The following is an 18,862-nucleotide window of genomic DNA, read 5'->3' on the forward strand; positions in this document are numbered from 1 at the left end:
GCTGTTCAGCATTGAGTATATTTGCTATAGGTTTGTCATATGTGGACTTTATTACATTGAGATATATATGTTCCCTCTATTCCCACTTTGCCAATAATTTTAATGATAACTGGGTGCTGGATTTTGTCAAATGCTTTTCCCACATCTATTATATGATCATATAGTTTTTATCTTCATTTTGTTTATGTGGTGTATCATATCTATTGATTTCAGTATATTCCATCAACTTTGCATCCCAGGAATAAAACCCACTTAATCGTGGTGTATGAAAATTTTAATTTATTGCTAATATTTTGTTGCCAACTTTTTGCTGGGGATTTTTGCATCTGTGTTCATCAGGGATATTGGCTTATTATTATTTTTTATAGTGTTTTTGTCTGCTTTTGATATCAGAGTAGTGCTGGCCTTATAAAATGAGTTTGGGAGCTGTTCCTCCTCTTCAGTCTCTTGGAATAGTTTGAGAAAGACAGGTATTCATTCTTTGAATGGTTGCTAAAATTCACCTGTGAAGCCATCTGATCTTGGACTTACTTTGTGGGATTTTACTCATTAACAATTCAATTTCATTAGTAGTTATCAATCTGTTCAGATTTTGTTTCTTCCTGATTCAGTCTTGGAAAATTGTAGGTTTCCAGAAATTGACCTATTTTTTTACAGGTTATCTAATTTGTTGGCATATAATTGTTCATAGAATTTTCTTATAATTACTATTTCTGTTGTGTCTGTTGTCACATTCCCTTTTAAATTTCTGGTATATTTATTTGAGTTTTTTTTTTTTTTAATGAGTTCTATCTAAAGTTCTATCAGTATTGTTTATATTTTCAAAGACACAGCTTTTTGTTTTTTTAAAACTATTTTATTTCTTCTCTGATCTATATTCTTTCAATATTTTTTCTCACATTGGGGTTTGTTTTTTTCTAGTTTTCATTCAGGTATAAATTCAGATTGAGATTTTTGTTTTCTGGAAATAGGCCTGTATAGCTATGCATCTCTCTTAGAACAGCTTTGGCTGTGTCTCATATATTTTATTTAAATGTGCTTTTATTTTTTATTTCCCTCAAGGCATTTTTTATTTCTTCCTTGAGCTTGCTGTTAAGCCATTTATTGTTTACTAGCACATCATTTAGCCTCCATGTGTTTGTGTTCTTTTATGTTTCTTTCTGAAACTGATTTCTAGTTTCATACCCTTGTGATTGGAGTCGATGCTTGATATGATTTCAAGCTTCTTAAATTTATTAAGACTTTTTGTGGCTAAACATGTGATCTCTCCTGGGGAAATTTCCATATGCACTTGAAAAGAATGTATATTTTGCTGCTTTTGGGTGAAATGTTCTAAAAATATCTAAGTACATAGGTCTATGTGTCATTTAAGGCCAATGTTTCCTTGTTGATTTGCAGTCTGATGATCTATCCACTGATGTCCATGTGGTTTTTAAAGCCCTCTGTTGTGACTGTATTACAGTCTCACTCTCCCTTTGTGTTCTTCAATATTGGCTTTATATATTTAGGCACTCCTTCACTGGGTGTGTAAATGTTTACAAGAGTTGTGCCCTCTTGTTGGATTGATCTCCTAAACATGATGAAATGCCCTTGTCTCCTGTTCAGTCTTCGTTTTAAAGTCTATTTTGTCTGATATAAGTTTTACTACACCACCTTTTCTTAATTTCTGTTTACATAAAGTATCATTTCCAGCTCTTTACTTCCAGTCTGTGTCTTGCTATCTGAAGTGGGTCTCCTGCAGGCAGCGTATGTAAGGGTCATTTTTTTTAAATTTATTGCGCTGACAGTTTCAATATATGCTTTTTTTTTTTTTTTACCCATTCAGTCATCCTATGTGTTTGATTGGAACATTTAATCCATTTACATTTTAAATAATTATTGATAGGTATGTAGTTATCGCCATTTTATTGTTTTCTGATTTTTTGTAGTTCTTTGTTCCTTTCTTATTCTCTTGCTCTTTCCTCTTTTATGCTGATTACTTTCTATAGTGTTGTGTTTGGATTCCTTTCTCTTTATTTCTTGTATTTCTCTTGCAGCTTTTTGTTTTGTGGTAACCATGCGCTTCATATATACCAAACTGTGTTTGTAACAGTCTATTTTAAGTTGATGGTCACTTAAGTTTGACTTCTCTCCATTTTGTTACTTCTTTCTCTGGAGCTTCATCGTGTTCTTTCATTTGGGCCATATTTCTATGTCTCCTCTCTTTGGCTGAATCCCGGTGTGTGTTGTTTCTATGCATTAGGTAGATCTTCTACATCTCCCAGTCTTGCCTTAGCGGCCTTATCTAGTAGATGTTCTGTGGGGTCCGGTGGTGCAGTTTCCCTTGACACCTAAGCCAGGTGCTCCAGAGGTATCTTTGTGTGGGTGTCAGTGAGACTGACCTTCGTGCAGACTGGCTGTGACAGAATGCTGTGACTAGAGCAGATGAGCTGTGTGTGGGGCCGACCCCACGCGGCAGTCGTCATTAGGCAGGGCTCTGATGCCAACCAAGTCCAGCTTTTTTTGTGTATTTTTCCAAAGCCAGAAATGGGGAGAGACAGTCAGACAGACTCCCGCATGCGCCCGACCGGGATCCACCCAGCACGCCCACCAGGGGGCAACGCTCTGCCCACCAGGGGGTGATGCTCTGCCCCTCCAGGGCATCACTCTGCTGCGACCAGAGCCACTCTAGCGCCTGGGGCAGAGGCCAAGGAGCCATCCCCAGCACCCGGGCCATCTTTGCTCCAATGGAGCCCCGGCTGCGGGAGGGGAAGAGAGAGACAGAGAGGAAGGAGAGGGGGAGGGGTGGAGAAGCAGATGGACGCTTCTCCTGTGTGCCCTGGCCGGGAATCAAACCCGGGACTTCTGCACGTCAGGCTGACGCTCTACCACTGAGCCTACCGGCCAGGGCCCAAGTCCAGCTTTTGAGTACGTCATTAGTACTGCTTGTTAGGTGGCACCCTGATTGGGACTAAAGCTATCTACTAGGTGTGTTGGTTCTGGAGCCTCTTATGAGGGGCTCTGGTGCTGGTCAAGAGCAGCCACTGCGCACCTGGTAGGATACAAAGTGATTTGCAATTGCTTGCTGCTTATGCTGGGTGTGGCGGCACCCGGGAGAGGCTACGCTGGGAACCATGGCTGGCCGCCACTAGTGCCAGGCTTGGGATCCCTTGGTGGGCACTACAATGTAAGCTGAGACCAATGGCCAATTGTGCCAGGCTTTGGCCACTTAGTTGATAAGCTATACTAAGACTGGCCACTGCTCATGCCAGCCTGTGGCCAACTGACGGGAGTTACAATATGATTGGTTGCCACTTGTGCCAGGCTTTGGGCCACTTAGAAAGAGGTCCTGGGAATGCCGAGGCCAGCCCCTGCTTGCTTCTTGGGGTTTGTGGGCCTTTGAGATATTTCTAGGAAGTCTACAGTGTAAGTCAAGGCAGGCTGCCTTTGTGGAGCTGCCACCAGCAGAGGTTTGGGCCAGGCGCACAGTGGGTACAGAGGGAACCTCGAGGAATCACTAGGTAAGACGAACAGTTAGCCAGGTTAAGAGAGTGCTCAGATCTGGTGCCCACCTGCGCCTGCAGGCTGGGTGGGAGGAGCAGTCAGCAAGGCAGCAATGGTGCCTGTCAGCACTGCCATCCCAGAGAGCTGCCCTGACCTCACCCTCCAGCCCCCGTCTTGAAGCTGGTTAGTTAGTCCCCACATGGGCCTGGCACCTTCTGAGCTGTTGCCCAGAGGAAGGGAGCTGGTACGTGAGTCCATGCACGGGCCCTCAGGAGCATCCCTAGGTCTCCAGCCGCTCCGTCTCACTCAGATGCACCCACATGTTATAGGGACTCTCCTTACTGGCACCGCTGTCCCAGCCTGAGGATCCCAGGGTGGGGCCGGAACCCCTCGTTCCTCAGGGGCAACTCTGCAGCCAACATGTCCTTCTAGATTCTTTTTTTTTTTAAAGCACAAGAACCTCAATTTTATTAAAATAACTAAAATAAAACCACAAATGGATTTAAAGTTTTTTATTCTAGTGAACAAAGAAATAAGAGTGAAAACTATGGTATCATTTTTACTTCTAAAATTGGCAAATAAAAAATTAAACTAATATTATGCATGCAGCATAATTTTATGTTTTTTACTATTGATTGTGTAAATTGATACTTTCTCAAAAAATTTAGTAAGAGCTATTATAAATCTTTAAAGAAATAATCTCCCTTTTTGATATTTATATATCATTTGTACATTTTTTTAAATAAATTTTTATTAATGTTAATGGGATGACATTAATAAATCAGGGTACATATATTCAAAGAAAACATGTCTAGGTTATCTTGTCATTAAATTATGTTGCATACCCCTCGCCCAGAGTCAGATTGTCCTCCATCACCCTCTATCTAGTTCTCTGTGCCCCTCCCCCTCCCCCTAACTCTCTCCCTCCCTCCCTCCTGCGTCCTCCCTCCCCCCACCCCTGGTAACCACCACACTCTTGTCCATGTCTCTTAGTCTCGTTTTTATGTTCCACCAATGTATGGAATCATGTAGTTCTTGTTTTTTTCTGATTTACTTATTTCACTCCGTATAATGTTATCAAGATCCCACCATTTTGCTGTAAATTATCTGATGTCATCATTTCTTATGGCTGAGTAGTATTCCATAGTGTATATGTGCCACATCTTCTTTATCCAGTCTTCTATTGAAGGGCTTTTTGGTTGTTTCCATGTCTTGGCCACTGTGAACAGTGCTGCAATGAACATGGGGCTACATGTGTCTTTATGTATCAATGTTTCTGAGGTTTGGGGGTATATATCCAGTAGAGGGATTGCTGGGTCATAAGGTAGTTCTATTTGCAGTTTTTTGAGGAACCACCATACTTTCCTCCATAATGGTTGTACTACTTTACAGTCCCACCAACAGTGGATGAGAGTTCCCTTTTCTCCGCAGCCTCTCCAACATTTGCTATTACCCATCTTGTTGATAATAGCTAATCTAACAGGGGTGAGGTGGTATCTCATTGTAGTTTTGATTTGCATTTCTCTAATAAATAAAAGATGAGCATCTTTTCATATATCTGTTGGCCATTTGTATTTCTTCCTGGGAGAAGTGTCTGTTCATGTCCTCTTCCCATTTTTTTATTGGATTGTTTGTTTGTTTGTTGTTGAGTTTTATGAGTTCTTTGTATATTTTGGATATTAGGCCCTTATCTGAGCTGTTGTTTGAAAATAACATTTCCCATTTAGTTGGCTGTATGTTTATTTTGATATCAGTTTCTCTTGCTGAGCAAAAACTTTTTATTCTGATGTAGTCCTATTCATTTATCTTTGCCTTCACTTCTCTTGCCATTGGAGTCAAGTTCATAAAATGTTCTTTAAAACCCAGGTCCATGAGTTTAGTACCTATGTCTTCTTCTATGTACTTTATTGTTTCAGGTCTTATATTTAGGTCTTTGATCCATTTTGAATTAATTTTAGTACATGGGGACAGGCTGTAGTCGAGTTTCATTCTTTTGCATGTGGCTTTCCAGTTTTCCCAACACCATTTGTTGAAGAGGCTTTCTTTTCTCCATTGTGTGTTGTTGGCCCCTTTATCAAAGATTATTTGACCATATATATGTGGTTTTATTTCTGGGCTTTCTATTCTGTTCCATTGGTCTGAGTGTCTATTTTCTGCCAATACCATGCTGTTTTGATTATCGTGGCCCTATAATATAGTTTAAAGTCAGGTATTGTAATGCCCCCAGCTTCATTCTTTTTCCTTAGGATTGCTTTGACTATTCGGGGTTTTTTATAGTTCCATATAAATCTGATAATTTTTTGTTCCATTTCTTTAAAAAATGTCATAGGAATTTTGATGGGGATTGCATTAAATTTATATATTGCTTTGGGTAATATGGCCATTTTAATTATATTGTTCTTTCTATCCAAGAACAAGGAATATTTTTCCATCTCATTGTGTCTTTTTCTATTTCTCTTAACAATGCCTTGTAGTTTTCATTATATAGGTCCTTTACATTCTTTGTTATGTTTATTCCTAGGTATTTTATTTTTTTTTGTTGCAATCGTGAAGGGGATTATTTTTTTGAGTTCGTTTTCTAATATTTCATTGTTGGCATATAGAAAGGCTATGGACTTTTGTATGTTAATTTTGTATCCTGCGACCTTACTGTATTGGTTTATTGTTTCTAATAATCTTTTTGTGCAGTCCTTCGGGTTTTCGATGTATAGGATCATATCATCAGCAAAAAGTGATACCTTTACTTCTTCTTTTCCGATATGGATGCCTTTTATTTCTTTGTCTTGTCTGATTGCTCTGGCCAGAACTTCTAGCACCACGTTAAATAAGAGTGGAGTGGACAACCCTGTCTTGTTCCTGATTTAAGGTGGAAAGTCCTCAGTTTTATGTCATTTAATATGATGTTGGCTGATGGTTTATCATATATGGCCTTTATCATGTTGAGATATTTTCCTTCTATACCCATTTTGTTGAGAGTCTTAAACATAAAATTGGGTTGTATTTTATCAAAAGCCTTTTCTGCATCTATTGATAAGATCATGTGGTTTTTGTTCTTTGTTTTGTTGATATGGTGTATTATGTTAACCGTTTTACGTATGTTGAACCATCCTTGAGATTCTGGGATGAATCCCACTTGATCATGATGTATTATTTTTTTAATATGTTGTTGTATTCGATTTGCCAGTATTTTGTTTAGTATTTTAGCATCTGTATTCATTAGAGATATTGGCCTGTAGTTTTCTTTGTGCCATCCTTGCTAGGTTTTGGTATGTCCCTCTAGATTCTTAACTGCCACACCATGGCTGTGAGGCCTGCCCCGTCTGCACTGGCGCCCCTCCCGGTCTTGATGCGGCTTCTCTCTGTCCTTAGTGATAGGACTTCTGTTCAACTAGCAGTGTTTACCTGCTCTGCCACCCAGACCAAGAGTCACGCTTTGACATTTTCCACAGTGCTAGAGAATATGCACCTCGGCTTTCACATCTGAAGTAGCAAACATTTTCCTTAGTGAAGGATTTGTTTACTTTGGCTTTTACAGTTCAACAGGCTGGAGATGAAAAACCTTTGTTTGTACTCCAGAAGGTGGTGCTCCAGTTCAAGTTTTTGGTTTCTCTCACCCATGAGTGCAGAACCAGCAGCAGCATGGTGAGGTGTAGACTTGGCGCCTGAGGTTTTGGGGGTACCCATAGCCCAACAGAAGGGTCCACGAGTGGGGTACTCCCAGAGGTCTGTGGGTGGACCTCTTGCTGAAATCCCTAATCTCCCTCCACCCCCACCCCCAACACCGAGAGTCCTCAGTGATTCAGGTATTGCTGGAGAGACAGAGCTCCCTCCGCGGCAACCCACCCGTGCAGCCAGGCAGTCTGTCACTCGCCCTTTCACCTCCCACCTTCTCTGGCAGAGAGGCAGATGCTGCCACCACAAAGGCCCAGTGATCTGCAATGTCCCCTTGGGAAGGAGGGAACTCAGTGGGCTGCCCCTCTCCTCTGCCTCCAAACTGGACTCCACCTCCCTCCGACAGCACGCCAGACTCTCCGTCACGGTGGCGGATCCAAACTGGACTCCACCTCCCTCCCACGGCACGCCAGACTCAACGTCAGGGTGGCGGATCCAAACTGGACTCCACCTCCCTCCGACGGCACGCCAGACTCTCCGTCAGGGTGGCGGATCCAAACTGGACTCCACCTCCCTCCGACGGCACGCCAGACTCTCCGTCAGGGTGGCGGATCCAAACTGGACTCCACCTCCCTCCCACGGCACGCCAGACTCTCCGTCAGGGTGGCGGATCCAAACTGGACTCCACCTCCCTCCGACGGCACGCCAGACTCAACGTCAGGGTGGCGGATCCAAACTGGACTCCACCTCCCTCCGACGGCACGCCAGACTCTCCGTCAGGGTGGCGGATCTCTACAAAACCTCTGTCTCCCAAGGGAGTCTGGCCAGTTTGGCACTCTCGGTTGCCCTTTTCCCGATCCTGGCAAGTAGGTATTGGGTACACTCACCAATTCCTTTGGATCCACAGAAAATCTCCCTCCTCCAAGGTCTCATCCACTCACTTTTGGGGGCACAGGTAGGTAAAAATTGCTGGATGTCTTGTAGTAATGTGCAGAGATACTTTTGTTCTGTAACGCATGTCCAATTGGTTATAAATCAGAAGAAAGAGAAGAAAGAATGACTCATGCTGCCATGAGGCTAGAGAAGTCAATGTTCGGCTTCTTGTTCTGGGTGCAACCAATTTATAAAATTGATAAAAATGCATCAAGCTATACACTTCTATAGATGTATACTTTCACATATGTAATACTTCAATGAAAGTTAGAAGTGACTCCATCCCACATTTTTAAGTATATGGCCAAAAGAATTGACAGCAAGGACTCAAATAAATATTTATTTATCTGTTTGTTCATTTATTTATTTAATTCAGTGAGAGGAGGGAAGGCAGAGAGACTCCCACATGTGCCCTAACCAGGATCCACCTAGCAAGCCCACTAGGGGGTGATATTCTGCCCATTTGGGGTGTTACTCTTGCTCAGCAAATGAGTTCTTCTTAGTGTCTGATGTGGAGGCCATGAAGTCATCCTCAGCATCCGGGGTCAACTCGCTCCAAGTAAGCCATGCCTGCAGGAGGAGACAAGAGAGAAAGAGAGAAGTGAGATGCGAAGGGGTGGAGAGAGAGAGAGAGAGAGAGAGGCAAGATGCAAAGGGGTGGAGAAGCAGATGGGTGCGGCTCCTGTGTGCCCTGACTGGAAATTGAACCCGGGACATCCACACGCCATACTGATGTTCTACCACTAAGCCACCCGGCCAAGGTCTCAAAAAAATATTTAAACACCCATGTTCATGGCAGCTCGTTCACAGTAGTCAGAAAAGATGGAAGAAACCTAGGTGTCCATCAACAGAATAGTGGAAAAACAAAATCTGTATACATACAATAGAATACCATCGGCCATTAAAAGGAAGTAAATTCTAATGTTACAGTAAGGATGAACCTTGAGGGCATTATGCTAAGTTAAATAAGCCAGTTTCACATTAAAGAATAAATACTGTATGATTCCACTCATACGAGTTCCTTAGAGTAGTCAAACTCCTAGAGACAGAAAGTAGAATGAGGATTACCAGAGATAGAAGGGGGGGGGGGGGGCGATTGGGGACTATAATTTAATAGGTACAGTTTTAGTTTTGCAAAGAATTCTGGGGAGGGATAAGGTGACAGCACAACCATCAAGCTGGGCACTTAAATGATTAAAATGATACATTTTATGTTCTGTGTATTTTACCACAAATTTTCTAAAAAGTTACACATGACTTTAATACATATCCTTTAGTAAATGTATTATTAACTTACCTCTGGTGAACTTTTCAGAATCTTCACACCTCTTCTCTTTTGGGGCTCCTCTAAACCCCACCTTTTTAATCTTGTTGAACAGAGTAAGTGAAAAAAATCAGCAATGGACCCTCCTCAAGAAGCAAGGTGAGATGCAGAAGTCAGCTTTCCACTCAGCATGGCTGTATGCTGAACAGAATGCCCTGTCTGACCTCCTCCCTCCCATTCATACTCACAAGCATCTTGTGAGGAAGGTGGGTCAGTCAGGTCTGTCTGCCTCACTTCAAAGTTGAGAAAACTGACCGAGAAATAAAAATCACAGCCAAAAACATAAAGTAACAAACAAAATTCATAACAATATTCAAATTATCCAATACCAAAGTTAAGCTGGAAGACATTCTCACAGAAATTCTCTCAGGGTCACGACTAGACTTGAAAAGCAAATCCGATTTCCGACATCTTTCCAGTGTTTCCATATTAGAAAATGCTCTATCTTATGCAGATCATTTTTATACACTGAAAATAACTTAGTTTTTGACTTGAAAACATTTTATTTAATTTATACAAATAACTACTAAATACAAAAAGTAGATTAAAACAAAATAGTTATTTTTTTTTCTGGCAGAGTTTAAATGCACATAATGGATAATTCCGAAGAAAATGCATTTTCCCCACAGCGTTCAGGACTAAAATTCTACTGAAATCTTTGCTTCTAAATCAGTAATATATTCAGTGGTGTCACATAGGTAATGGCTAAATACGTTCTGCATATGAACTGAAAAAAAGTTACAGTCTACACACATACAAATGTGAAGCACTTAAAATGTGAATTTAACTGATAATAAAAGAAAACGTCCATTTCAGAGTATAGTGTTAAAAACATTTTGGTAATAAAATCATAAGACCACATAAAAATAAGCTTTAACAAATGCACGAAGCAGTTTCGTACAAACTGCCAAGTGCACAGTAATAAATAATTTGCAAAGTTGTGTATAAACAATTCCTAATGTTCAGCATCATTGTAAACATCAGCACATGTGTAAAATGCAGCAAAGTCTGACATTACATTTTGTTTTGCCAAATTGAATTCCTATTATCCAAAGACAGACCAGTGGAGTACGCAGCCAACGTTTTGGCAAGTTGGGTCTTTAAAATTAAGAGTAACAGTGCAAGTAAGGAATGCAAAGAATTCCTAGTGCAATAAAGAAGAGAAGCACAGGCAATATTGCTGATTAAAAATTCACCACCTCCTTGAGTTTCCCGTGGGGAGTGTCTAGGAGACTTGTGAAAGATATGCAAAGCCACTGTCTTAATGCCCAGATCTCTCTTAGGATTTCTCTGTGTTCCTCCAGTTCCCTACCTTTGCAACAGAGTCTGTCCAACATTAGTCTCTGCAGTGGGAGAAGTTGTGAAATGCCCAGTTCACAGTCATTGAGCGAGGTTAGGGTGGTTTTGGTGTCTCCCCAACACATGGCTGGGTAAGACGTCTGCCTGGTCAAAGCAGCCGTTTGGGGAGGGAGACAGATGGATTCTGTTCTGATAACCAGTCAGGCCAGCATTAGGTCCCAGCTGGACAATGACAACAATGTCAAATCGTTCTTCTTGACACCACGAAAATGTCAACAATCAGTTTTCAATTTGTCTAGGGAATTATCAATTTTGGTCAAAGTCTTTTTGATACGCAGAGCTGTGAGTCTTGCGGATGGATTTTGATACCAGCATTCTTTCATCAGCTTTGCCAGAGAAGTTAATGTCTGAGGAGAGAAGGAACAAACACCACAGTGAAAAAGTAGTTTTTTAGGGGACAGAGAAGCTGGGCAGATATATCAGCCATTTTGCAGAACTCTGTATGTTTTGTGAAGTTAAAGTGGTATCAGCCATTTTGCAGAATTCTGTAGGTCTTGTTTTTAAACAAATAATCAAGGCCTTGACCACTAATAAAGAAGCTACTCTTGAATTTCATGACATCTGTTCTTTGGACTCCTAATACTATCAGGTAATAAATAATTTGCAAAGTTGTGTATAAACAATTTCTATCAGGTAAATTACTCCTTGATAGCTTTATGGGTACCAAGCACAGCAATACTAACCCAGAGTCAGTACTGAAATGTGCAGAAAGGGTCATTTATCAATGTCTTAGATTTGCTACTAAAGAGCAACAATAAGGATCTTTAGCATTGAACAACTTATGTTTGGAATTTCAGATACGCAGAGATAGAAAAAAGGTTAAAAACATTGCTCAGTATCTTGGTTTATACATCAAACTGCAGTCCTAGGGCTACTAGTATAATAATGAGACTCCCAATTTCCGAAGTTAATCAGTAGTACAAATCCTTGTGAATACTATCATTCATTAGCAAGAACTATCAGCCGTGGCTCTTTCAAGAGGCAATTTTCTGAACCCACTCAACTAGGTCTAAGGACTTTCTGCATAAAATAGGGAAAGTAATAGACAGTTGAGGCAGATCACTTAAGAATGATACCAGCGGAAACTCAAAAGCAAGCAAACAGCTGCGGATAACAAAATTAAGAAAGTAGCACTCTTACCGGGTCTGAGAACCATCTATTGGGTATGTTTGGCCTCTGTTGATCCACACAGACCACCTTCCTCATATCTTCAAAACTTGGGTCATTGGGAACCACATCATAAAATGGTGGCTTGTAATCTTCCACAATACCTGCATACATGGACAAGAATTTTATCGGCTTAGCAAGAGAGTAAAATGAATTCAACAGTACACTGAAAGGATCCTGCATCATGATGAAGTGTGAATTTTCCCAGGGCTGTGAGAATGGTTCAATATCTGCAAATCAATCAATGCGATATATCACATTGAAAAGACCAAGGATAAAAGTCATTATCATCCCAACAGACACAGGAAAAGCATTTGACAAAATTCTACAGCCATTTATGATAAAAATGCTCAAACTGGGGATAAAGGAAACATACTTCAACATTATATAAAGGCTATATATAACAAACCCATAGCAAATATTATATTCAACAGGGAAAAGCTGAAAACTTTTCCTCTAAACTTAGGAACAAGACAAGGATGTCCACTCTCACCACTTTTATTCAACATAGTTTTGGAAGTACTAGCAATAGGAATCACACAAGGAAAAGAAACAAAAGGCATCCAAATTGGAAAAAAAGAAGTAAAACTTGCTATTTGCAGGTGATAAAGAGTACACTAAAAAAAAAAAATTAGAATAAGCGAATTCAGTAAAATTGCAGTTTACAAAATTAATATTCAGAAATCTATTGTACTTCTGTGTACTAATAATGAACTATCAGAAAGAGAAAATAATTTCATTTGAATTACATCAAAAAGAATAAAAATATCTACACATGAATTTAATCAAGCTAGTAAAAGACCTATACTCAGAAAACTATAAGACATTGAAGAAATTGAAGATGGCACAAATAAATGGAAGTATATATTATGCTCATAGATTGAAAGGATTAATATTGTTAAAGGCCATACCATCCAAGGTAATCTACAGATTCAATGTAATCCATATCAAAATATCAATGACATTTTTCACAGAACTAGAACAAATAATCCTCAAAAATGTATGGAACCACAAAAGATCCTAAATAGCCAAAGCAATATTGAGAATGACCGACGAAGTGGAAGATACCACACTACCTGATATCAAAAAATACTACAAGGTTATAGTAATCAAAATAGCATGGTACTGGCCCACAAATAAACACATAGATCTATAAAACAGGATAGAGAACCCAGAAATATAACCATTCCTATATGGTCAATTAATCTGTGACAAAGGAGGCAATAATATACAATGGGTAAAGATAGACTCTTCAATAAACAATGTTGGGAAAATTGGACAGATACATGCGCAGAATGAAAATGGATCACTTTCCTCTTTTAAAAAAAACTTTTTTCCATTGACTTGAGAGGGGGGTGGGGAGAGAAGCATCAACTCACTATTTCACTTAGTTGTTAAATTTAGTTGTGCACTCATTGATTACCTCTTGTATGTGACCTCAGTATGCTGGGACTACACTGTATTTATTAAGCCACCTGGTCAGGGCCTAGATCACTTTTTTACACCATATACAACAATAATAAACTCAAAATGGATTAATGAATCAAATGTAAGACCCAAAACAATAAAACTTCTAGAAGAAAAGTTAAATAGTAAGTTCTGGCTTCATTCTTAGCAATATATTTTTTAGATATATTATCCTTGGGCAATGGAAAGAAAAAATAAAATAAATAAATGGGACTACAGTAAGCAAAAAAAATTTGTACCACAAGGAAGCTATCAAGAAAACAAAAAGGCAACCTACTGAATGAGAGAAAAGATTTGCAAATGATATATAAGGGATTAATATCCTTAATATAAAAATATATGAAGTGCTCATACAGCTCAACATCAAAAAACAAACCAATTAAAAATGGTGGAGGACATGAATAGACATTTCTCCAAAGAGAACATACGGATGGCCAAAAGACACATGATAAGATATTCAACATCACTAATTATCAGACAAATGCAAATTGAAACTACAATGAGATACTACCTTATACCTGTCAGAATCACACAAGTGTTGGTTATCATCAAAAAGTCAAGAATGTGCAGATAAGGAACCCCTCAACATTGCAAACTGGTGCAACCACTATGGAAAACAGTTTGGAGGTCCCCCCAAAATTAAAAATAGAACTACTTATGCCTCAGTAATTTATCCAAAGAAATCCAAAACAATAACCCAAAAAGGTATACAAACCCCTATATTCATTGCAGCATTACTTACAATAGCCAAGATATAAAAGCAACCTAGATATCCACTGATAGATGAATGTATTAAGAAGGTGTGTGTGTGTGTGAGAGAGAGAGAGAGAAATCAAATATTTTTCAGCAATTAAAAGAATAAAATCTTGCCATTTGCAACAACATGAATGGACCTAAAGGGTATTATGCCAAGTAAAACAACCAAGACAGGGAAAGACAAATATCATACAATTTCACTTACATGTAAAATTTTTTTTAAAAAATCCTGAAAGACTCATAGATACAGAGAACAATCTGATAGCTGTCAGAGAGGAGGTAGGTGGGTGGATGGGTGAGAAGGTGAAGAGGAATAAGAGATACAGACTGCCCTGAGCAGCACAGGAAATACAGTCAGTAATATCACTAATAACTTACAGGGACAGACAGTTGCTAGACATGTCACACAGAACACACAGAAAGGTATATAAATATTTTATCACTAGGTTATACACCAATACTAATATAATATTGTATGTCAACAATTTTTTTAAAAGCTTCATCATTTGGAATTAGAAAATTGATTCTTCCTCTATATACAGATAAAATCAAGAAAATCCATTAATTTCCTTTTATCATCAAAGGTTTTAACAACAAGGACAGTGGATTGCCTGATTTACTGCCCTCTTCCCTTCCAATAAGTAAACTTCTATTCCTAAATACCTAACAGGTTGTTGGGGGAGACAGGAGGAATCCGTGAGAAAAGTTGTAAATAAGTTTTTCTAGTTTCTACAAGCCACCTGAATAGCTTCAATTCCCTTTTCATTTATCAAAAACATTAAGTTACTTAAGAGTGAAAATTCATTCCTATAAATCTCATATACACATAAACTGTCTACACAAAGATCAGCCATGATAAGGAGCATTCATTAAAGTATGCTAGATTTTTTCCTTAAACTTCACAGATACAACAGAGTTTATTTTTAAAATAGCATATATTTTAACTATGTCAAAAATAAATATCTAGTTGATACTATTGTCTGATGAACTTTTCCACACTGCACAACTGCATTTGTAATGTATTTTAATCAATGGATTAAAAACCTTTCTCAGGAAATCATCAAAAGCTCATATTAGGCATTAACCACTGCTCACAGGAGACAACTGGAGACAGCTCATCTCAGACCATCCCTGCTTCTCCTGGAAGGATCCCAGAGCATTCAAACAAAAATATTTTAATTCTTTTCGGTACTAATAGACACCATGCAAAATACAATTGGACATGGGCCTGCAAGATAATTTATACCTTTTGAAGGTTCACATTAACTTATAGAAAATGTAAGAGATATATATGCCCTTTCACATCTTTCAATTTTTCTGAAAGAAACCATATTTAATAACCTACTTCAATTCTTTCAAAAAAACTACATAATAGCCAGTTATTTGGGGTCATTTACCTGCCTAGCTTGGGAAGAGTTATGTGAATGTGAACAGTAGGCTAGCTGGATTTTCCTAGGAATGAGAAAGGAAAAACGCATGGCTGGATTTTTATAATATGAAATCTAGTGATACCCAACAATGAATTTCACTATACAAAGCTGAAGTGTTCCCTTATGTTTATATTGACCATAGGTTAACCTTATTAAATGCCCCCATGTTTTAACAAAAAGAACCAAGTTTAAAAAGAAAGACCACTTAATTGATTACGCCTGGGACTTAGTCACGCCTCTTTCTTCAACCATCTGTCAATTGTTGACTGTTTCCACCTGACACGGGCCATGCTTCTGAATAAAATAAATCTGGGCTTAAACTCTACCAGGCGCGTGAAACTCCCTCTGCTGAATGAAAGCAATTCTTTTCATCAATATAAAGTACATTCTGTACCTACTATGTGTTGAACGCCACATTCAATACTGAGGATGATAAAAGACACGCTCTTGGTTTTCAAGGAACTCAACATCTGGTGGAGGATGAGGACAAGCCCCTCTGTCTTTCTTAGATAACAGAAATCATATTTTAGAAAGCCTCAGAAAATTTCTTCACTTCACTACTTGTTACTTTATACCTTGAAAGGCATAGATTAGAAATCCTCATTGTACTTTTACTTACTGGTTCCTAAATTTACTCAACAATCATTCTGATCCCTTAAACTGTGTGTACCAGAGGCTGTGTTTGGCACTAGGAATACAAAACTGAAACAGATGCAACGTGGCTGATGAGGAGGCAGGAAAATAGAAATGGGAGACGAGAAAAAGCTAAATACATTACACACTAGCATTAGAGGTAGGGACAGGGCGGGGCACGGAGCTCGGTGTAGGTCTGAGAGAGGTAAATACCTGTGTGGTTTATTAAGTACCAGATATCGACTGGGTGTCATCGAAGTATACGTAACCTTTCTAGAAGCTAGAGCTTGGGCGGATGTAGAAAGATAATGAGTTTTTGAGGCAGAAAAGAGAATGCAGAAGAGAAAACACCAAAGAGAGGGGGCATTCCAGGCGGGGAGGGGAGGAGGTGTAAGTGGGCCGAGACAAGGAGTTACAAATGATATTCATCCTCGTAGCTGAAGAGATGGAGCGACGTCTTTGTGGCTGAAATCCGGTGCACATGAGTGGTAAGGAGAACAGGTCAAGCCCAGACTGTGAAATAACTTGTGCTGTAAAGGTAGGAAATTACTTATAAGTGTTCCCTGTTTCTAACAGAAAGTGACAATCTAGGTAGCAGGCAAAAAAGAAAGTAAACTTAAAGACAGCACCCAATGAACAAACTGCCAACTCGTGAGCCAGCAAAGAGGACAGCATGAATTCTGGAAAAGTGACTAAAAATACCAAGTACTTTGAGTGCCAAATGAGTGGTACAAACAACAAAGGATGCAGAATGCAGGGGAGAGGAGCTCTGAAATGATGGTCAGGAAGGAGGAGCCGAGCCAAGCCTTGCTTTTCCATGTGAAACTGCTGGTGTGACTCAAAGGGCCACGAGAAAGAAAATCAGGGAAATTATTCACAACCTACTCCCCCACAACTTTTGGCATGTGCATCTGATTTATACAATCATCTTTTTTTCTCCTGGGCATATGTCTAATTGAAAGTTTTCTCTTCTCTGGGGCAAATATATCTTTACCAACCAATATCCCTACCATTAATTTGCTGCATGACTCTGAGTAAATCCTTTACTGCCTGCCCTAAGTTCCAACACCTTTAAAGTAGGCAGCATGAAGCTGACGTGCAGATAAACAAGAAACTCCTAGGTAGTACTTCAAAAAGCACGATATGCCGGAGAGATCTTTCTGAAACGCAAGTCTCCAGGAACAAGGTGTTCCTTGGGATCGTCCCCAGGGCCCCATCTCCTACCCCCTTGACAGCTGCCTCTGTGACCGACAGGTCTCTGGGCTTCAAATCCTCCCTCCCATGTGCTTCTGCCTCCAGCACTTTATCTTCAGGAGGAAACCAAGACACAGGCTCATCATGTCCCTCCTCTACATGTATTCCATCAGTGTGATCCATTGATGCTCGTTGCACAGTAACAACCATTCCACACCACTGTCTTCCTTCATATACCTGGGCGTGAGCCACAAGAATTACTTACAGTTACATCAACGGGACACCTTTACAACTTCCCACGGCTCTTCCTTTTGCCTGGGGTGCGAGTCATCACCACTGATGTTATTTCTCATTTCCACCTGCACATGCCCCCGAGCTTGTCCAACTGAGTAGCTCCTAGTCATCTCATCCACGACTCGGTTCTTGTTTCCTGTCTTCTGAGAAGACTCTCCCACTCAGTCACCTCCTTGTAGGTCAACCATCGTGGCGTATACTATCAAAACCCTTTGAGTAGTGAGTTTTTTTCATGCTTGCTGACCCCTGGGAGTGAGTTTTTTTTTTCCAAAAAATGAATTTAGTTCCAGTTTTATTAACTTAAAATCATGTTTGTTTGATAACCAATTTATGGAAACAAGAAAAACATACATTTGCCTTTTTTTAATGTTGCCTTACACATTTTTAAAATAAATCGATCATACTCTGGATGGTCAGGAGGCACGAGGATGTACATGAACGTTCGTACTATTCAAAGGGTTAATTTGTAATAATTTGTTTAACTAAAATGTTAGCACCTTTAAAGTGGATTTTTTTTTTATTTTTGCTCAATTGCTTACCAGAGCATAACACTACACCTAGCATATTAAAGACACTATATATTAGTTAATTGAATAATGATTATATGTCCACAACCCTCTATCCAAACCCTTGAGGTTAAATGTGTTTTTAGAATTTGGAGCTTTTTACATTCCACAAAAGTAATAAAAGGCACACACTGTCTTTTATATGATACCCAGCAGAGTAAGAGGAATACCCACAACCACATTTCTGCAGTGAAATATATGAATAGTCACACTAAATGAAATAAATAAAAGCCATAGAGACTCACGTCAATTCACGTCAAGTCTAACTGCTAAATGAGTTCAGCTCATGTTTTCTACCAAATAAGTTATGAAAAACTTCTGAGGTTTGAAAGCTTTGAGGATTTATAAATTGCATTTAAGGGACTTCACTATACTTTGAATAATCTGAAGGCGAAGCAAAGAGGCACCAATGGGATGTCAGAATCCTGTAGATCAGAGCTTCCTTTCCTTCAGAAGAACAAAGGGAGGACCACACAGGAAAATGTCTGTTCAAGTTCACAGCTAATTAAGGGCAAAGGTAGACCATAACCCAACTCTCTGTTTACATTGTAGAATTCTCCCCAGCAAACCACAATGACAATGAAATATGTCTCATTCTGTATTAAGCTCATGTCACAGCATGCTCATTTCCATTACACTATTTC

The 18,862-nt window shown here is 39.5% G+C and overlaps 1 protein-coding gene across 2 annotated transcripts in view; it reads right to left on the minus strand.

Moving 5' to 3' along the window:
- Nucleotides 1-10,768: 10,768 nt before the first annotated feature.
- ACVR1 (activin A receptor type 1) overlaps nt 10,769-18,862 on the minus strand; it is a 131,807-nt gene continuing 123,713 nt past the window's right edge. For both annotated transcript variants that reach the window (XM_066345083.1, XM_066345084.1), the window contains exons 11-12: nt 11,852-11,982; nt 10,769-11,058 (exon numbers count right to left, since the gene is read on the minus strand). In XM_066345083.1, the coding sequence (XP_066201180.1) occupies nt 10,924-11,058; nt 11,852-11,982 (266 nt within the window). In that variant the 3' untranslated portion in view covers nt 10,769-10,923. The remainder of the gene's footprint in view (nt 11,059-11,851; nt 11,983-18,862) is intronic.

The sequence above is a fragment of the Saccopteryx leptura genome, chromosome 7 (assembly GCF_036850995.1).
Source record: "Saccopteryx leptura isolate mSacLep1 chromosome 7, mSacLep1_pri_phased_curated, whole genome shotgun sequence".
Classification (NCBI taxonomy): Eukaryota; Metazoa; Chordata; class Mammalia; order Chiroptera; family Emballonuridae; genus Saccopteryx; species Saccopteryx leptura.